The sequence below is a fragment of the Pan paniscus genome, chromosome 2, assembly GCF_029289425.2.
Source record: "Pan paniscus chromosome 2, NHGRI_mPanPan1-v2.0_pri, whole genome shotgun sequence".
Classification (NCBI taxonomy): Eukaryota; Metazoa; Chordata; class Mammalia; order Primates; family Hominidae; genus Pan; species Pan paniscus.
In genome coordinates, this window is record NC_085926.1 from 127,179,840 (window position 1) to 127,196,888 (window position 17,049).

A 17,049-nucleotide genomic window follows, 5' to 3' on the forward strand; every position below is an offset into this window, starting at 1 on the left:
ACGTGAGCCCAAGAGTTTGATACCAGCCTGGGCAACATGGTGAGACCCTGTCTCTATTTTATTATTTTTATTTTTATTTATTTATTTTTTTTTTTTTTGAGACGGAGTTTCTCTCTGGTCACCCAGGCTGGAGTGCAATGGCACAATCTCCACTCACTGCAACCTCTACCGCCCGGGTTCAAGCGATTCTCCTGCCTCAGCCTCCCGAGTAGCTGAGATCACAGGCGCTCACCACCATGCCTGGCTAAGTTTTGTATTTTTAGTAGAGACGGGGTTTTACCATGTTGGCCAGGCTAGTCTCAAACTCCTGACCTCATGTGATCCACCTGCCTCAGCCCCTCAAAGTGCTGGGATACAGGTGTGAGCCACCGTGCCTGGCCCGTCTCCATTGTTTTTTTTTTTTTTTTTTGAGACAGAGTCTCACTCTGTCACCCAGGTTGGAGTGCAGTGGTGCGATCTCCACTCACTGCAACCTCCGCCTCCTGGGTTGAAGTGATTCTCCGGTCTCAGCCTCCCGAGTAGCTGGGATTATAGGCGTGCACCACCATGCCTAGCTAATTTTTGTATTTTTAGTAGAGATGGGGTTTCACCATGTTGGTCAGCCTGGTCTCGAACTCCTAACCTCAGGTGATCCATCTGCCCTGGTCTCCCAAAGTGCTGGGATTACAGGCATGAGCCACTGCACCCAGGCCCCTGTCTCTATTTTTAAAAATAAATAAATAAGGCTGGGAGTGGTGGCTGACGCCTGTAATCCCAGCACTTTCCGAGTCAGAGGCGGGCAGATCACAAGGTCAAGAGGTCAAGACCCCTGGCCAACCAACATGGTGAAACCCTGTCTCTACTAAAAATACAAAAATTAGCTGGGTGTGGTGGTGCACGCCTGTAGTCCCAGCTACTCGGGAGGCTGAGGCAGGAGAATCGCTTGAACCCAGGAAGGTGCGGGTTGCAGTGAACTGAGATCGTGGTACTGCACTCCAGCCCGGGCGACAGAGTGAGACTCCGTCTCAAAAATAAATAAATAAAACATAATAAAAATAAATAAATACATACATACATAAAAAGGGTAAAAAGAAAAATGGCATAAGGAAAACATGTTTATGAAGCTGATGGGACCCCCCGGGTTGTCTAATAACCGTGTGTCCAGGTCAAACCTTGATTTCACCCCGAGCTCTCCTTTTAGTTGATGGCTTGTGATTCAGGGTAAGTAGCAGTCTGTGGAAACCCAGGAAACTGGTTTGATTCCCAGCTGTGTCATTCAGTTGGCATGTGTCCTTCATCAATGTACATAATGTCTGAGATTCAGGTTTGTGCCAGTGAAGTCAGCATGATGTTTACTTTGAACTTTCATTAGGTGGGCTCAGGATAAAATACATGAAGTGCTTCTCACCTGGTGAGTCCTTGATAAATGCTAGCACTTGTACTGTGGTCCTCCTGCCCCAATAATGATCACACCTTAGCACAATGTTGCCCTTCACAGTTTGCAAAGGCGGGGGCGCTTATATTCATGATCTCATCCTAAAAAAGTCTAATTTTTGTTAACAACAGCTCATATGTATAGAGTACTTGCTATTTTTACAAGTATTATGTAACAGTGGGTGCTCAACAAATGCCGAATGAGTGAGGGCATAGTTTCAAAAGTGGGTGTGGGTGGACAAGAAAACAGGTGACTTACTGGAAAACTCATTTTATGAGGCTGGAAGCTGCCTCTAAAGCAAGGGTAGTCCTGAGTCTCCCTGTTATATTGAAGGGATGCTCAGGTTAGTCCCCGGACTCTGAAACTGCCCTGGGTCACCCTAGTGGACAGACAGGACCTGGCATGGGGGCTTCAAGCCTCTTCCAGCTGTGCCGTCGCTAAAAAACTAGAGGTAAAATTAGGGAGTTGGTGCCACCTAGAGGGCAAGAGAGTGCATCTCAGAAGAGGGCTGGGGAAATCCTTAGAATATGGAAGGTGGTGGTGGATAAAAAGTATCATAAAAATAATCTCTATTGGCCTGGCATGGTGGCTCATGCCTGTAATCCCAACACTTTGGGAGGCCGAGGCGGGAGGATCACTTGAGGTCAGGAGTTCAAGACCAGCCTGGCCAACATGGTGAAACCCCGTCTCCACCAAAAATACAAAAATTAGCTGAGTCTGGTGGTACACGCCGTAGTCCCAGCTACTAGGGAGGCTGAGGCATGAGAATCGCTTGAACCTGGGAGGCAGAGGTTGCAGTGAGCTGAGATTGCACCACTGCACTCCAGCCTGGGTGACAGAGCTACACTCTGTCTAAAAAAAAAAAAAAAAAAAAAAGAAGAAGGGGTCTAGACTTAAATAACTCATACAACTCTAAATAAAAAGATAAAATAATTTTAAAACGAGCAAGGGATATGAACAGCTATTTTTTCAAAGAAGATGTACAAATGACCAATAAGCACATGAAAAGATGCTCAACATCAGTAGCCATCAGGAAAGTGTAAATTGAAACCTCTTCACACCCACTAGCATGGCTATAATCAAAAAGACAGTAACAAGTGTTGACAAGGATGTGAAGAAATTGAAACCTCCATACACTGCTGGTGGGAATGTAAAATGGCGCAGTTGCTTTGGAAAAGCAGTTAGACAGTTCTCAAAAAGTTAAACATAGTTACCATATGACCTAGTAATACCACTCTTAGGTATAGACCCAAGAGAAGTTAAAACATAGGGTTGCACAAAAGCTTGTACATTAATGTTCACAGCATTCACAGCTTTGTTCACAAGAACTAGACTGGAAACAACCCAAATGTCCATCAACTGATTAAGAAACAAAATATGGTAAATGCATAAAATGGAATATTATCCAGCTACAAAAGGAATGAAGTACTGATTCATGCTATAACATGTCTTGAAAACATGCTAAATGAAAGAAGCAAAACACACAAAAGACTACATAGCATATGATTCTGTTTATATGAAATATCCAGAACATGCAAATCTATAGACAGAAAGTAGATTAGTGGTTGCCAGGGGCTGGGCAGATGGGCAAATGGAAAGTGACTGCTAATGAATAGCTTTCTTTTTGGGATGATGAAAACTTTCTCCAATTAGTGCGGACAGGTACATAAACTTTTTTTAATATACTAAAACCCACTGAATTGTACACCTATTTATATATGCATGTGTGTGTGTGTGTGTATATATATATATGTATATATATATGTATATACACTTTTTTTTTTTTGAGACAGAGTCTCGCCCGTCACCCAGGCTGGAGTGCAATGGCACGATCTTGGCTCAGGGCAACCTCCACCTCCAGGGTTCAAGCAATTCTCCTGCCTCAGCCTCCCGAGTAGCTGGGATTACAGGCATCTGCCGCCATGCCCAGTGAATTTTTATATTTTTAGTAGAGACGGGGTTTCACCATGTTGGTCAGGTTGGTCTCAAACTCTTGACCTCAGGTGATTCACCCTCCTCAGCCTCCCGAGTGCTGGGATTATAGGCATGAGCCACCTCGCCTGGCCACCCCTATGTATTTTTTGAGACAGGGTCTTGCTCTGTTGCCCACGCTGGAAGTACAGTGGCATGATCATGGCTCACTGCAGCCTTGACCTCCCAGGCTTAAGCGATCCTCCCATCTCAGACTCCTGGAGTAGCTGAGACAAGATAAAAATCAGTTTAGTCCTCAGATGTACCATAACTTCCTTAATCATCCCTTTATTGATAGACATTTAGGGTGTTTACAATTATTTTGCTGCAAACTGCTGCAGCAGGCAACTTCATTTTCTTTTTTCTTTTTTTTGAGACAGTTTCGCTTTTGTTGCCCAGACTCCAGGCTGGAGTGCAATGGCGTGATCTCAGCTCACTGCAGCCTCCGCCTCCCAGGTTCAAATGATTCTCCTGCCTCAGCCTCCCAAGTAGCTGGGATTACAGGTATGCACCACCACGCCAGGCTAATTTTTTTTTTTTTTTGTATTTAGTAGAGACGGGGTTTCACCATGTTGGTCAGGCTGCTCTCAAACTCCTGACCTCAGGTGATCCACCTGCCTCAGCCTTCCAAAGTGCTGGGATTACAGGCTTGAGACACTGCGCCCGGCCTCATTTTCTTCTTTTGAACAATTTCCTCCTGATTAGGGGTGGGGTTACTGATCAGACATTTTGAACATCTTTCTGACTCTTGACAGTTTTGCATGTCACAAGATCTGTTGTTCTTGGCCCTAGCCTCTGCAAAGCCAGACCCTAAGGGCTGGCCCCTCTGACATCTCCCTTCCTCCAGCTTTGCGGTCACCCTTTTCACCTGGGGCCTCTGCCTCAGCCCCCTGCCTCTCCTCTCCACAGCCCACTCCTCCTGCCCACAGGACTGCGGGCTTCCCCTCCCCAGGCAAGCTGGGGCCGTGTCGCAGCGCTTGGCCATCACGACTTTGCCGTTGCCAATGCAATCTGGCTCACTGGCATGCACTGTGCTTACCTTAGCCTCAGGGTGTCCTGCATAGGTCCCCAGGAAGATAAACCCTGGGTGATGTGTCATTTTCCCCTTTCCGTTCCTTCCCACGCCCTTCCCCCACCTCCCCGCGTAGGCAGCGCATCTAGTTGGCACTCCATAAATATCCAAAGTATTTGCAAAATAACGTTGAAGTTCTATGCTGTTTAGTTAGATCTCTTAAGGTTGATAATGTACAAGGCAATTTGCATCAGGAGCAGACGAGATAGGGCCCGGCAGATATAAATTAAAAATGCAATTGCACGCATTCATTCAACGAGAACTCACTGGGCAACTACTATGTGCCAACATTATCCACTGCAGTGAATAAAAGACAAACAAACAAGCAAACAAACAAAAAAAAAACAAAACAGCAAGAAAGTGGCCGGGTGCAGTGGCTCACCGCTGTAATCCCAGCACTTTGGAAGGTCGAGAAAGGAGGATCGCTTGAGCCCACGAGTTCAAGACCAGACTGGGCAACATCATAGTGAGACCTCGTCTCTACAAAAGTTAAAAAATTAGTCGGGGGTGGTGCGCCCAGCTCTACTCGGGAGGCTGAGGTGGGAGGATCGCTTGAGCCCAGGAACTGTAGGCTGCAGTGAGCCAGGATCGCACAACTGCACCACAGCCTGGGCAGCAGAACGAGAAATAAACAAATAAAAGCCAGAAAGTAAAAATAAAGTGTTAGATGGCGATTCGAGCTGAGGAGGAAATCAGGCAGGGGAAAGAATCTGAAAGCGAGGAGTGAGTGGCTGGCAAGGCTCCTTCGGAAGGTGGCAATAACAGTCATAGACCGGTCACATCAATTGCGTGTTTACTGCGGGCCAGTGTGTGCCACCAACCTCACACCCGAAAGCCACAAAGACTCACGCCACAACGCAACGAGGCAGGGGCTCCTCCTCCTCCCTTGGTATACGGAAAGAAGCGTAGGGAGCAGAGTTGGGATGCTAGTCAGTACCCCCTGCACCTAGCCCTTGCCCCTCCGTCTGGCTTTCCCCACTCCCGCTCCGGCAGAGCTAAGGTTAACCTTAGACGAGGCTGTGGCTACCGGAAAGAGCGCAGGCGCAGAGCGCGGAATGCGCCTGCGCAGAGCGCAGGGCGACGTGGCCAGCCGGGGCCCGGAAGTGGTCCCTGTAGAACCACTGTGGCACCGCTACTCCGTGCCGCGCCCGTCGAGCATTGCGTTGCTGCATTGCGCCCCACCGACTCCACTATGTTGAAGAAATTCGACAAGAAGGATGAGGAGTCAGGTGAGGGGGCCAGGCCTGGGTCTGAGGGAGGCCGGACCCCCACCCGCCGAGCCTTCCTTCTGGTTCTCTGTCCTGACCCGAAGGCTGAGGCCCAGTGAGGGGCAGGGGCTTGTGCCAGGGTCCACAGCTAGTCAGTGGCAGGCCTCGGAGAGCCCGAGCATGCGCGGCTGTCTCACTCTTGTAAGCTCGGACTGCAATTTTCTGGGTGACCTTGGGCGCGACAAACACCCCCCCCGGCCTCAATTTACCCATCTGTCAAAGGAGGGGACCAGGCCGAATGTTCTCTTGTTACTTTCTTCGTCCAACCTCTTGGATTCGCTGGGGCTACGTTGGTGCTGGCCAAACTGGGGTGTAACCTGCGGAGCCAGCGTCCTGTGACTGGGAACTCTGACCCCATCATTCATTTATTCAGCAAAGTATATTGAGCAGTTACTGTATGCCAGGTACTGTACGGTGTCCTGGATACTGCAACAGAGCAAGTGGGACACTCAGTGCCTGAGCTGGGAATATTAGAATGGTTGCACCCACGATGGAGGAGACAGACATCAACCAGATAATCACACGTGTAATTATTTGCAAATGTGTCATCTGCTATGAAGGAACTAGTTACAACGAGATGGTGGTCCCTGGCACATAGGGACTTAGTTAATTACAAGTTATATAAATGAACACAAGACATGGCACCATGAGAAGCACAGGACTGTACCAGGGCTGCTGGGAGATTGTGAGTGGTTTGGGGTAGAGTGGAGCCCACCTGCTTGCAGGAGACTAGTAGGATCCCTAGACAGATTGTAGAGGCTTGATTGCCATTCCTGAGGAGTTTGAACTTTACTAGATTTACTAGGAAGGGACATCTTCCTTTTACCTATGTCTGGGAGAGTTTTGAAGTTCAGAGTCACAACCTACCTTCTCCATTGTCCTTGACTGTAGGTGGAGGCTCCAACCCATTCCAGCACCTTGAGAAGAGTGCCGTACTCCAGGAGGCAAGTGACATTTGCTCCCCTCTAGCTTCCATCATAAATATTCACCACCAATGCAACTGAAATACCAACACATTGAAAGTGTTGTTTTAAAGAGCAACACGGGAGAAAACTTGTGCCTGGAAGTTTTCTGGAAGACAGGAAAACTTTGTTTCTGAAGAGAGTTAGTTATGCTTACTTCTTTTTTTTTTTTTTTTTTTTTTTCTGAGACGGAGTCTTGCTCTGTCACCCAGGCTGGAGTGCAGTGGCGTGATCTCGGCTCACTGCAAGCTCCGCCTTCCAGGTTCACGCCATTCTCCTGCCTCAGCCTCCCAAGTAGCTGGGACTACAGGCGCCCGCCACCACGCCCGGCTAATTTTTTGTATTTTTAGTAGAGACGGGGTTTCACCGCGTTAGCCAGGACGGTCTTGATCTCCTGACCTCGTGATCCACCCGCCTCGGCCTCCCAAAGTGCTGGGATTACAGGCTTGAGCCACCGCGCCTGGCCTCTCTATTTAAAAATTTAAAAAATTTCTCTATTTAAAGTTAATTCCAAAGCTAAGGAAACTGGTTTAAAACTATCACCTCAGCTAGACTGTGGCCATTATGCAGGTAGAGATTTTGCCTGACTTGTTTATTTTTATTATATATATTATATATATATTATATATATATATATATATTTTTTTAGAAGGCGTCTCACCCTGTTGCTCAGGCTGGAGTGCAGTGGCACGATCTCGGCTCAACTGCAACCTCTGCCTCCTGGGTTCAAGCAATTTTCCTGTCTCAGCCTCCCGAGTAGCCAGGACTACAGGCGCACGCCACTGTGCCTGGCTGATTTTTATAGTTTTAGTAGAGATGAGGTTTCACCATGTTGGCCAGGCAGGAGAATGGTGTGAATCCTGACCTCTTGATCCGCCCGCCTCGGCCTCCCAAAGTGCTGGGATTATAGGCGTGAGCCACCGCACCCAGCCACTTCTCTTTTTTTTTTTTTGAGATGGAGACTCGCTGGTGTCAGCCTGGGGTGGAGTGCAATGGCATGATCTTGGCTTGCTGCAACCTCCGCCTCCTGGGTTCCAGCAATTCTCCTGCCTCTCGGCCTCCCGAGTAGCTGAGATTACAGGTGCCCACCACCATGCCTGGCTAAGTTTTGTATTTTTAGTACAGACGGGGTTTCACCATGTTGGCCAGGCTGGTCTCGAACTCCTGACCTCAGGTGATCCACCCGCCTCGGCCTCCCAAAGTGCTAGGATTACAGGCGTGAGCTACTGCGTCCAGCCGCTTCTTTCTTTATTGTTGTCGTTCATTGTTTCTGTTTCCAGTTAGCAGATGGTTGCTAAGTATCTGCTAGTCAATAGGTTAGCGCATCCCTAACTAATATTTACACGAGAGTCTAAGAATAATTAGTAGTTGATTAAAGAAAAACAAACCCTTTCCTTATGAAAATAAGCTTGTTGCATACCCAGAAAGCCCTGTTTAGACAAGTCAGTTTACCCTGAGACTTCTCAGACATTGAATATACTTGAAGGGATATGAACTAGGCTAGAAGGTAACATCTTTGGTCACTTCTTCTTAGGCCCGTGTATTTAATGAAACTCCCATCAACCCTCGGAAATGTGCCCACATCCTCACCAAGATTCTTTATCTCATAAACCAGGTAACAGGGTGAAGCTTGGGGGTAGGGAGAATGGTGCTGGGGGCTTGGAGGGGAGTGGACAAATCATGATCACTCTTAGGCTATTGGACAGCCTCCGTGGCTGTAGACAACAGCTCAGCTCTGGGTCCCCTCAGCATCCAAGTTTCATATGTTGCCCTTGAGCCTCTTTAGGGTCTGGGGATCCGGTGTGGGCTGATCCTGAAAGAACTGCTGTCTGACCCTCTGTCCCAAGCTGAGACTTCTTTCTTGATTAACACAGGGGGAGCACCTGGGGACCACGGAAGCGACTGAGGCCTTCTTTGCCATGACCAAGCTCTTTCAGTCCAATGATGTAAGTGCCTCAACCCAGCTTTCCTTGAGAGGTGGCAGCTGTAACAAGGTGGTGGGAGGGCCAAAGAGAGCTGGCCCCACCAGTCAGTGTGGGCTGCCTTTGTGGAGATAGGAGGTATCTTCTCCCAACTCTGGCCCTTGGTGAGCCCGGGCTGATAGGGCTTTTCCCACCTATCTCCCAGCCCACACTCCGTCGGATGTGCTACTTGACCATCAAGGAGATGTCTTGCATTGCAGAGGATGTCATCATTGTCACCAGCAGGCAAGTCATGGGGTTGTGGGTGGCTCTTCTGATGGGTTCCATTGACAGACCATTTTTTTCTTGTGTGTACCAGACAGTGAGACTTGGTTGCATATTGCCAGCTGCCCACCCCATGGCAGCTTCCCTGTTACCACTGCCCACCCCATGGCAGCCTCCAGGTGTGCTGTTTCTATTTTAATTCTCTGACCTTGACTTGGACACAAATGCTTCCTTTTCTTGATTTCTCTTAGTCAACCAAACCAGCTTAGAACTTTCGCAAAGACTTTCTTGAGTATAAAGAGAGAACACAAGAAAAATAAACAAGAGAGTACAAGCGGTATACTGCTTACTAAGTGACTGGTGTCTGCTTTAAGCTAATCGATTCAGGGACAGATGTGACTAAAGTGTAATCACTGCCCTTAAGAATTGGGGCTCAGTTCTCTTATTTCTTCCTGCCACAGTTTAAGGTTGGGGGGGGTCATACATTGATTTGTAGGTTCAGTTAGAAAATATTGTCTGTCAGTCCCTGTGTGTAGCTCTGGGGATGTAGCAACAAAAAAGATAGACATGGCCTCTGTAGCCCCAGAATTTACAGAGAAATAACCAGGCATCAGGCCATTAAGGTAGGGTGTAATATAGTTTATCACGGAAGTATTATGGGCTATGAGAGCAGACCAGAAGAGCATCCAGCTTGATTTGAATTACGAAAGTCCTCCCAGAGGAATGATCTAAGTGGAGTCCTGAAGGATGAGTAAGAAATAGTAGGACAGGACAGGCGCAGTGGCTCATGCCTGTAATCCCAGCACTGTATCCACAATGTAATCCACAGGCTGCGATGGGTGGATCACCTGAGGTCAGGAGTTTGAGACCATCCTGGCCAACATGGTGAAACCTGTCTCTACTAAAAATACAAAAATTAGCCAGGTGTGGTGGCGCACACCTATAATCCCAGCTACTGGGGAGGCTGAGGCAGGAGAATTGCTTGAACTGGGGAGGTGGAGGTTGCAGTGAGCTGAGATCATGCCACTTACACTCCAGCCTGGGTGACAGAACGAGACTCCGTCTCAAAAAAAAAAAAAAAAAAGCCAGGAGTGATGGCTCATGCCTGTAATCCCAGCAGTTTGGGAGGCCGAGGCGGGTGGATCACAAGGTCAGGAGTTCAAGACCAGCCTGGCCAACATAGTGAAACCCCGTCTCTACTAAAAATACAAAAATTAGCCGGGTATGGTGGTATGTGCCTGTAGTCCCAGCTACTGGGGAGGCTGAGGCAGTAGAGCTTGAGCCCGGGAGGTAGAGGTTGCAATGAGCCAAGATCGCACCCCATTGCGCTCCAGCCTGGGCGACAAAGCGAGACTCTGTCTCAAAAAAAAAAAAAGAGTAGGACAGAGTGGAGGTGAGGGGTGAGGAATGCTACAGGCTGAGGAAACAGCACATGCAAAGGCTGGAGAGGAGTGAGCATAGCCAGTTAGGGAAGTTCAAGGAGTTACATTCAGGTCACTGGCAGTAGGAAGCTATGGAAACTTTTTAGCAAAAGCAGGGGGATGACCTGTTTTGTTTTGAGTCTTATGAAACTCCCTCCAGCAGCTGTGTGGAGTTAGGCTTGGAGGGGCAGGAATAGAGGGAGAGCACTGGTTAGGAGGCTCGTGTAGTAATCTGGGCAAGGGTGGTGTTGGGAGCTGCAGAGGAGTAAACAGGCCCAGGCTCTCTGCATGCTGACAATGCCTTCTTCCCTGCAGCCTAACAAAAGACATGACTGGGAAAGAAGACAACTACCGGGGCCCGGCCGTGCGAGCCCTCTGCCAGATCACTGATGTGAGTCGTGCCGGTTCCTCCCTGCTTCCTGGCCTCTTGATTGAGGCCTCGGCATCATCTTTCGCATGCTTTGGGGTGTCCCCTATCTCACTGAGCCAGGTGATGTGGGGTGGAGGCAGTGTGCAGGAGCACATGAGAAACGCTTACTTCCTCCTCATACTCCTCTCTGCCCCCATTCCTGCACTCCTGAGAGCTGCCAAGGACTGACTGGATCTCCTTCCACCCTGCTCCTTTTGCCCACAGAGCACCATGCTGCAGGCTATTGAGCGCTACATGAAACAAGCCATTGTGGACAAGGTGCCCAGTGTCTCCAGCTCTGCCCTCGTGTCTTCCTTGGTGTGTAGTTGCTGCTGGAGCCCTGCTGGGGGTGGGGTAGAAAATTGAAGAAAATTTCAGAGTCACATTCCAGTAGGAAAAAAGAAAGTGTTTCTTTCTTTCTTTCTTTCTTTTTTTTTTGATTGAGACAGAGTCTCACTCTGTCACCCAGGCTAGAGTGCAGTGCCACGATCTCGGCTCACTGCAACCTCTGCCGCCGGGGTTCAAGTGATTTTCTTGCCTCAGCCTCTCAAGTAGCTGGGATTACAGGCATCTGCCACTGTGCCCAGCTAATTTTTGTGTTTTTAGTAGAGACAGGGTTTCATCATCTTGGCCAGGCTGGTCTTGAACTACAGACCTCATGATCTACCCGCCTCGGCCTCCCAAAGTGCTGGGATTGCAGGCGTGAGCCACTGTGCCTGGCCTCTCTTTCTTCTTTTTTTTTTTTTTTGAGACAGAGTCTCACTCTGTTGCCCAGGCTGGAGTGAAATGGCTCGATTTCAGCTCACTGCAACCTCTGCCTCCCTGGCTCAAGCGATTCACATGCCTCAGCCACCTGAGTAGCTGAGATTGCAGGTGTGCACCACCACGCCCAACTGATTTTTGTATTTTTGGTAGAGACGTAGTTTCACCATGTTGGCCAGGCTGGTCTTGAACTCCTGACCTCAAGTGATCCACCCGCCTTGGCCTCCCAAAGTGCTGGGATTACAAAGCGTGAGCCACCGCACCTGGCCAAAATAAAGTATTTCTGTATCTGTAAGCCTGAGAGTCCCACCCTTCTCAGTGAAGACAGCCAAGAAACTCTGGGGTGATTGAAGAGAGTCGTGGGTGGATGGTGTTGACCCATGCCTTGGGGAGGGACATTGAGGGTGGGAGCATCCTGAGTTTGTCCATGGTCTCTGAGGACCAGGACAGTGGCAAGCCCCTGAGCTGTGTCTGAGGGAAGACCAGAACTGGGCCCAGAATGTGTGATGGGGACACTTCCTACCTGCCCCTTAATGTGTCCTGTTGCCCACAGCACCTGCTGAAGTGCAGCTTTGACGTGGTCAAGCGCTGGGTGAATGAGGCTCAGGAGGCAGCATCCAGTGATAACATCATGGTCCAGGTGAGATGTGAGCAAGGGAGTGATATTTAAAACACTCAGGCAGGTGGTAAGGCACTGGCCAGTTGGCATGGACACTTGCCACCGAGATCCTTGTGACCGCTGGCCATAGCAGGCTTTAATCCTTTCGTCATTGGATCATGGGAGGAATTAGGAGGTCCTGGGTTAGAGAATCCAGGGTACCACTTGGGGCGCTTGGGTTACAGACTGCTTACCGGCTGGTGCTGAAATATTCAAGTATTTTGATAACCAGCTGAGTATTGTTTTGGAGCATATGATGTGGCAAACTTGGCCAAGGCAGGCAGAGGGCCGCCTAAATTTAGGCCTTTGCCAGCCTGGCTTTGTTATGATGTGTGGAATTATCTTGATGAGGCTTTCATCCACTTTACTCTTCCTCAGTGACCTAGGACAGCCGTTCCTTTTATCTCTCTGGATCTTGGTTTCCTTGTCTGTAAAATACGAATGAAGGTTACTACCTCACAAAGCAGCAAGGACGAGCTGAGATCATGCATGTAACATGTGACCCATCTGGGTCATGAGTGCCTATTGGCACTCCCTGTGTGTTTATGTATTCCCTTTATCTCTCATCTGTCTTCTCATCCTTTGCACGATTCTTGTCTTCAGGGCCAGCTGTGGCCCCTCAAAACACTTATGAGGGCCAGATAAGCTTCCCACATAGAAGGCATCCACAGCTGCCATATCTTTGCCCCCAAATGTCGCTCCTTTAGGAAACAAAAGAGAGTATCGAGGACAGGAAATAACTATGAGACCTCACATCTTTAGAAAGGGAGTCCCTGGGCTTCTGGCCCTCCAGGCCTAGCTTTGTCAGTACCAGCCAGGAGTCTTTGGGCAAGTCAGCAAAGATTAAACTGTCTACCTTCAGGGTTGTTGTGGGTAATGCAAGATTTCATGGCTAAGGTGTCCCACACAGTGACTTACAAAACATGACAATGCTCAGGGTCTGGCTCCCACCTTCTCTCTCTCATTGTCTGATTGAAAGCACCAGGTCTCCCACATTGCTTTCATCTTTGTGCTGTTTGTTGTCCCTTTCCATATCTGTATTTATGCTACCTGTTAGGGCTCTTGCCGAAGCAGGGGTGGGAACAAGAACCACAGATATACTTCTGTGGTTTGTGAAGCATTGTGTGGAGGGCTGTGTACACAGAGTACCTGGGGCAGTTGTCACAGCCACTCTGTGTGGTAGCTGCTACTGTGCCCATCTTAGAAATGAGAAGGCTGAAGGACCCACCCAGGGCCACACAGCCAGTATACCCAAAAGTCATACATTTGTACTCTGTTGCTGTCTCCTGTCCTATAGTACCACGCACTAGGGCTCCTGTACCATGTGCGTAAGAATGACCGCCTAGCCGTCAATAAGATGATCAGCAAGGTCACACGGCACGGCCTTAAGTCTCCCTTTGCCTACTGCATGATGATCCGGGTGGCCAGCAAGCAGCTGGAAGAGGAGGATGGCAGGTAACGGCTCTCATCTCTCACCAGCTAGATGATGCCTCAGTCATCCTACCATGCTGGGCCACCCCCAACGTTTTCTTGCCGCCCTATGTTCTTTTGTAGCCGTGACAGCCCACTGTTTGACTTCATCGAGAGCTGCTTGCGCAACAAGCACGAGATGGTGGTGTATGAAGCCGCCTCGGCCATCGTCAATCTGCCAGGCTGCAGTGCCAAAGAGCTGGCCCCGGCTGTGTCAGGTCACTGGGCATTCCTTCACCCAGCCTCACATGTTTATGCTTGCTGGGAACTAGGCCTGGGTTCCCGGGCTAGGAGAAAGAAAGAAAATGCTCTTAACAAGTGTTAAGGAGTCTGTACCTAGGAAGCACCTGCCCCAGATACTATGCTGAGTCCCCACTTGTATCACGTTTTGGTGGTGGGCTGCTGTTAGTTCCATCTGACTGCTGAAGAGGCTGAGGTAAGGCTCGGGTCCACTCTGGAGCCTGTCAGGTTGGCTGGCCACAGGAGGAGGCCTGGTGGAGGAACCCAGGATCTGTGAAACTGGTGCATGTGAAGTGGGGCTGCACTTTTCCAGGTGAAGGAGAGAACAGTATAGAGGGTCGTTCTGAGCCTCCAGCTCCAGCACTGGAGCAGGGCAGCCTGGGTTAGAGCCCTGGCTCTGCCCCTTACCAACTGGGCAAGCCTGGCAAGGCTGCCCATCCTCTCCATGCCTTCCTTTTCTTTTCTCAGATGTGGATGATAGATCATGCCTATTACATAGGGTTATATAGCCAGAAAATGTGTGATCTAGACAAATTGCTTAGAAGGCAACATGTTTGTTGTTTGCTGTTTGCTGTTTTTTGTTTTTGCTTTTTGAGACGGAGTCTCACTATGTCGCCCAGGCTGGAGTGCAGTGGTGCGATCTCAGCTCACTGCAACCTCTGCCTCCCAGGTTCAAGTGATTCTCCTGCCTGAGCCTCCCGAGTAGCTGGGACTACAGGCGCCCACCACCACGCCTGGCTAATTTTTGTATTTTTAGTTGAGATGGGGTTTCACCATATTGGCCAGGCTGTTCTCGAACTCCTGACCTCATGATCCACCCGCCTCGGCCTCCCAGAGTGCTGGGATTACAGGCGTGAGCCACTGCGCCCAGCCGTTGTTTGCTGTTATTAAGGGGAATCCAGCAGCCTTGAGTCCTGGAGTCTTTGGTGTCTCCTCTGTGCAGGGCCCTGCTCTGGGTGTGGGAATCCCCTGTCAGGGAGGAGAAAGCCTATGAAGAGGTGCAAAGTGGTTGGTACTGGAAAGTGGATATGTTGAGAGGCTAGAAAAGGAGAGGTGCTCAGGGTGAGAAACCTGGATTCAAAGTGGAAGAGAAGAGGGGAGTGTTTTAGAACAGGCCCATGGAAAGCAAAGATGTTGTGGCAGGAGAGTTAGATTTGCAGGTTTTGAGAAATGATTGGGCCTCCTGTTTTTCTATTATTCTCTACTATAACAGTGTAAACTTGGTCAGGCAAACAGATGGAGTTCATGTTTGGAGAGAGAAGTCTCCCTTCCTCCTTAGAAATGAAGAAAGAATGAACTGCTGGGCACGGTGGCTCACGCCTGTAATCCCAGCGCTTTGGGAGGCCGAGGCAGGGGGATCACCAGGTCAGGAGTCCGAGGCCAGCCTGACCAACATGGTGAAACCCCATCTCTACTAAAAATACAAAAATTAGCCGGGCGTGGTGGTGCGCATCTGTAATCGCAGCTACTCATGAGGCTGAGGCAGGAGAATCACTTGAACCTGGGAGGTGGAGGTTGCAGTGAGCCGAGATCGCGCCACTGCCCTCCAGCCTGGGCGACAGAGGGAGACTCTATCTCAAAAAAAAAAAAAAAAAGGAAATGAAAAAAGAACTAATGAATTCAGTCACTGATTTGGGTATTCATTCATTCTTATTATATCCCCCATATTTCCAGAATAATGAAAGATGTAAATAAAGTAGGGTCTTCAAAATAAGCATTAAGAAAAAATTTTTTTTGAGTATTAGAGAATAAAAGCCAAGTTATGAAGAAAGGAACATAGATATTCCAGAAAACAGTAGTCATCTTCGCTCCTATGATTGAGTGCCAAATTTAGCTCTGAGCTTCCGGGCAGCCAGGGCAAGGGAGGGATATGGTACCCGAATGGCTCTCATCTAGTTAAAGGAAATAAACCGTTTGTTTAAGAGAGGACTTTGTTCTTCAGCACTTGGTGCCAAGGGGGAAGTTCTGTTGGATCCTGTAGACACAGTAGGAGAGAGGAGTGGAATATTACTTCACAGAGGTTAAGGGCTTAGGCTGCAGGTGCAGGCAGTCTTGGAATTTAATCTTGGTTCTGCCACTTACTGGCTGCCAACCTAAAGTTTGTTTGCTTTCCCCTTTGTGCCTCAGTCTCCTTATCTGTAAAGTGGGCTAGTGGTGGCTGCAAGCTATAGAAGTGAGGCATGTCCACTGTATAGCACAGCACCTGGCACACAGCAGATGCCCAGTGAATAACAGCCCTCACTGGAACCCCTGGGTGCTCACAGACATTATGGCCTCTGTCCATGGCTCAGGTGCGCAGGGTGAGGGGAGCTCTGTGTCTTGGGTTGGGATGGGGGTGTCAGCAGGGAAATGAGCTGAGCAGAGGGTTTGAGTCAGAACAGCAGCCCCCGGTTTTCCCAGCTGCCCAGCAGTGAAGGCAACCTGACATGTGGCATCCATCTCCCCACAGTGCTCCAGCTTTTCTGCAGCTCACCCAAGGCTGCTCTCCGCTATGCTGCTGTTCGTACCCTCAATAAGGTAAGAGTCCAGGTTGGGGGTTGGAGGAAGCTGTCTGATCCAACTGGAGGTGTGTCCTAGCCTCTGACCTGGCTGGGAAGGATAATAGCCCTGGTCACAGTTAGTTTCTTCTAGATGGTGAGATGATCTCATCCAAAGGACTTCTGACTGGGCCAAACCATCAAATGTAGTGACAGCATTGGGGTCCTGCCCTCTCTGTCACTGTCCTCCCAAAACAGGTTGCCATGAAGCATCCGTCAGCTGTGACAGCTTGTAATCTGGATCTGGAGAACCTGGTCACAGATTCAAACCGCAGCATTGCCACGCTGGCCATCACTACCCTCCTTAAGACGGGCAGCGAGAGCAGCATCGACCGCCTCATGAAGCAGATCTCCTCCTTCATGTCAGAAATCTCGGATGAATTCAAGGTACCTGCTACCCCCAGGACACCCACGGCCCCCAGAGGAAGGAGCTCTGTCCCTGCTCTCTGTGGCCACAGCCTTCCTGCCAGGACTGACCTGAGGGGCTGGTCAGCCTTGAGGACTCAGAGGAGGCCAGCAGTTTGCTCTGCAGAGACTTGGCCTTCCGAGAAATGTGCGTAGTCCTGCCTCCAGGCCTCCATCCATATCGTCCCCTTGTACTGAAAGAACAGTAGTTTCCAGGCCAGTTAAGGGTTCATTGATTTGTTGTTCAAGTATTTCTTGAGCACTTGCTGTCTGC

General features: G+C 49.3%; 1 protein-coding gene across 1 annotated transcript in view; it reads left to right on the forward strand.

Annotated features, from left to right (window-relative positions):
• The first annotated feature begins 5,505 nt into the window (after positions 1-5,505).
• COPG1 (COPI coat complex subunit gamma 1) overlaps positions 5,506-17,049 on the forward strand; it is a 28,203-nt gene continuing 16,659 nt past the window's right edge. The window contains exons 1-12 of the mRNA XM_003829418.5: positions 5,506-5,686; positions 6,617-6,669; positions 8,222-8,302; positions 8,562-8,633; positions 8,815-8,894; positions 10,610-10,685; positions 10,929-11,021; positions 12,019-12,105; positions 13,421-13,578; positions 13,678-13,811; positions 16,283-16,350; positions 16,569-16,757. Coding sequence (XP_003829466.1) covers positions 5,650-5,686; positions 6,617-6,669; positions 8,222-8,302; positions 8,562-8,633; positions 8,815-8,894; positions 10,610-10,685; positions 10,929-11,021; positions 12,019-12,105; positions 13,421-13,578; positions 13,678-13,811; positions 16,283-16,350; positions 16,569-16,757 — 1,128 coding nt within the window. The 5' untranslated portion in view covers positions 5,506-5,649. The remainder of the gene's footprint in view (positions 5,687-6,616; positions 6,670-8,221; positions 8,303-8,561; positions 8,634-8,814; positions 8,895-10,609; positions 10,686-10,928; positions 11,022-12,018; positions 12,106-13,420; positions 13,579-13,677; positions 13,812-16,282; positions 16,351-16,568; positions 16,758-17,049) is intronic.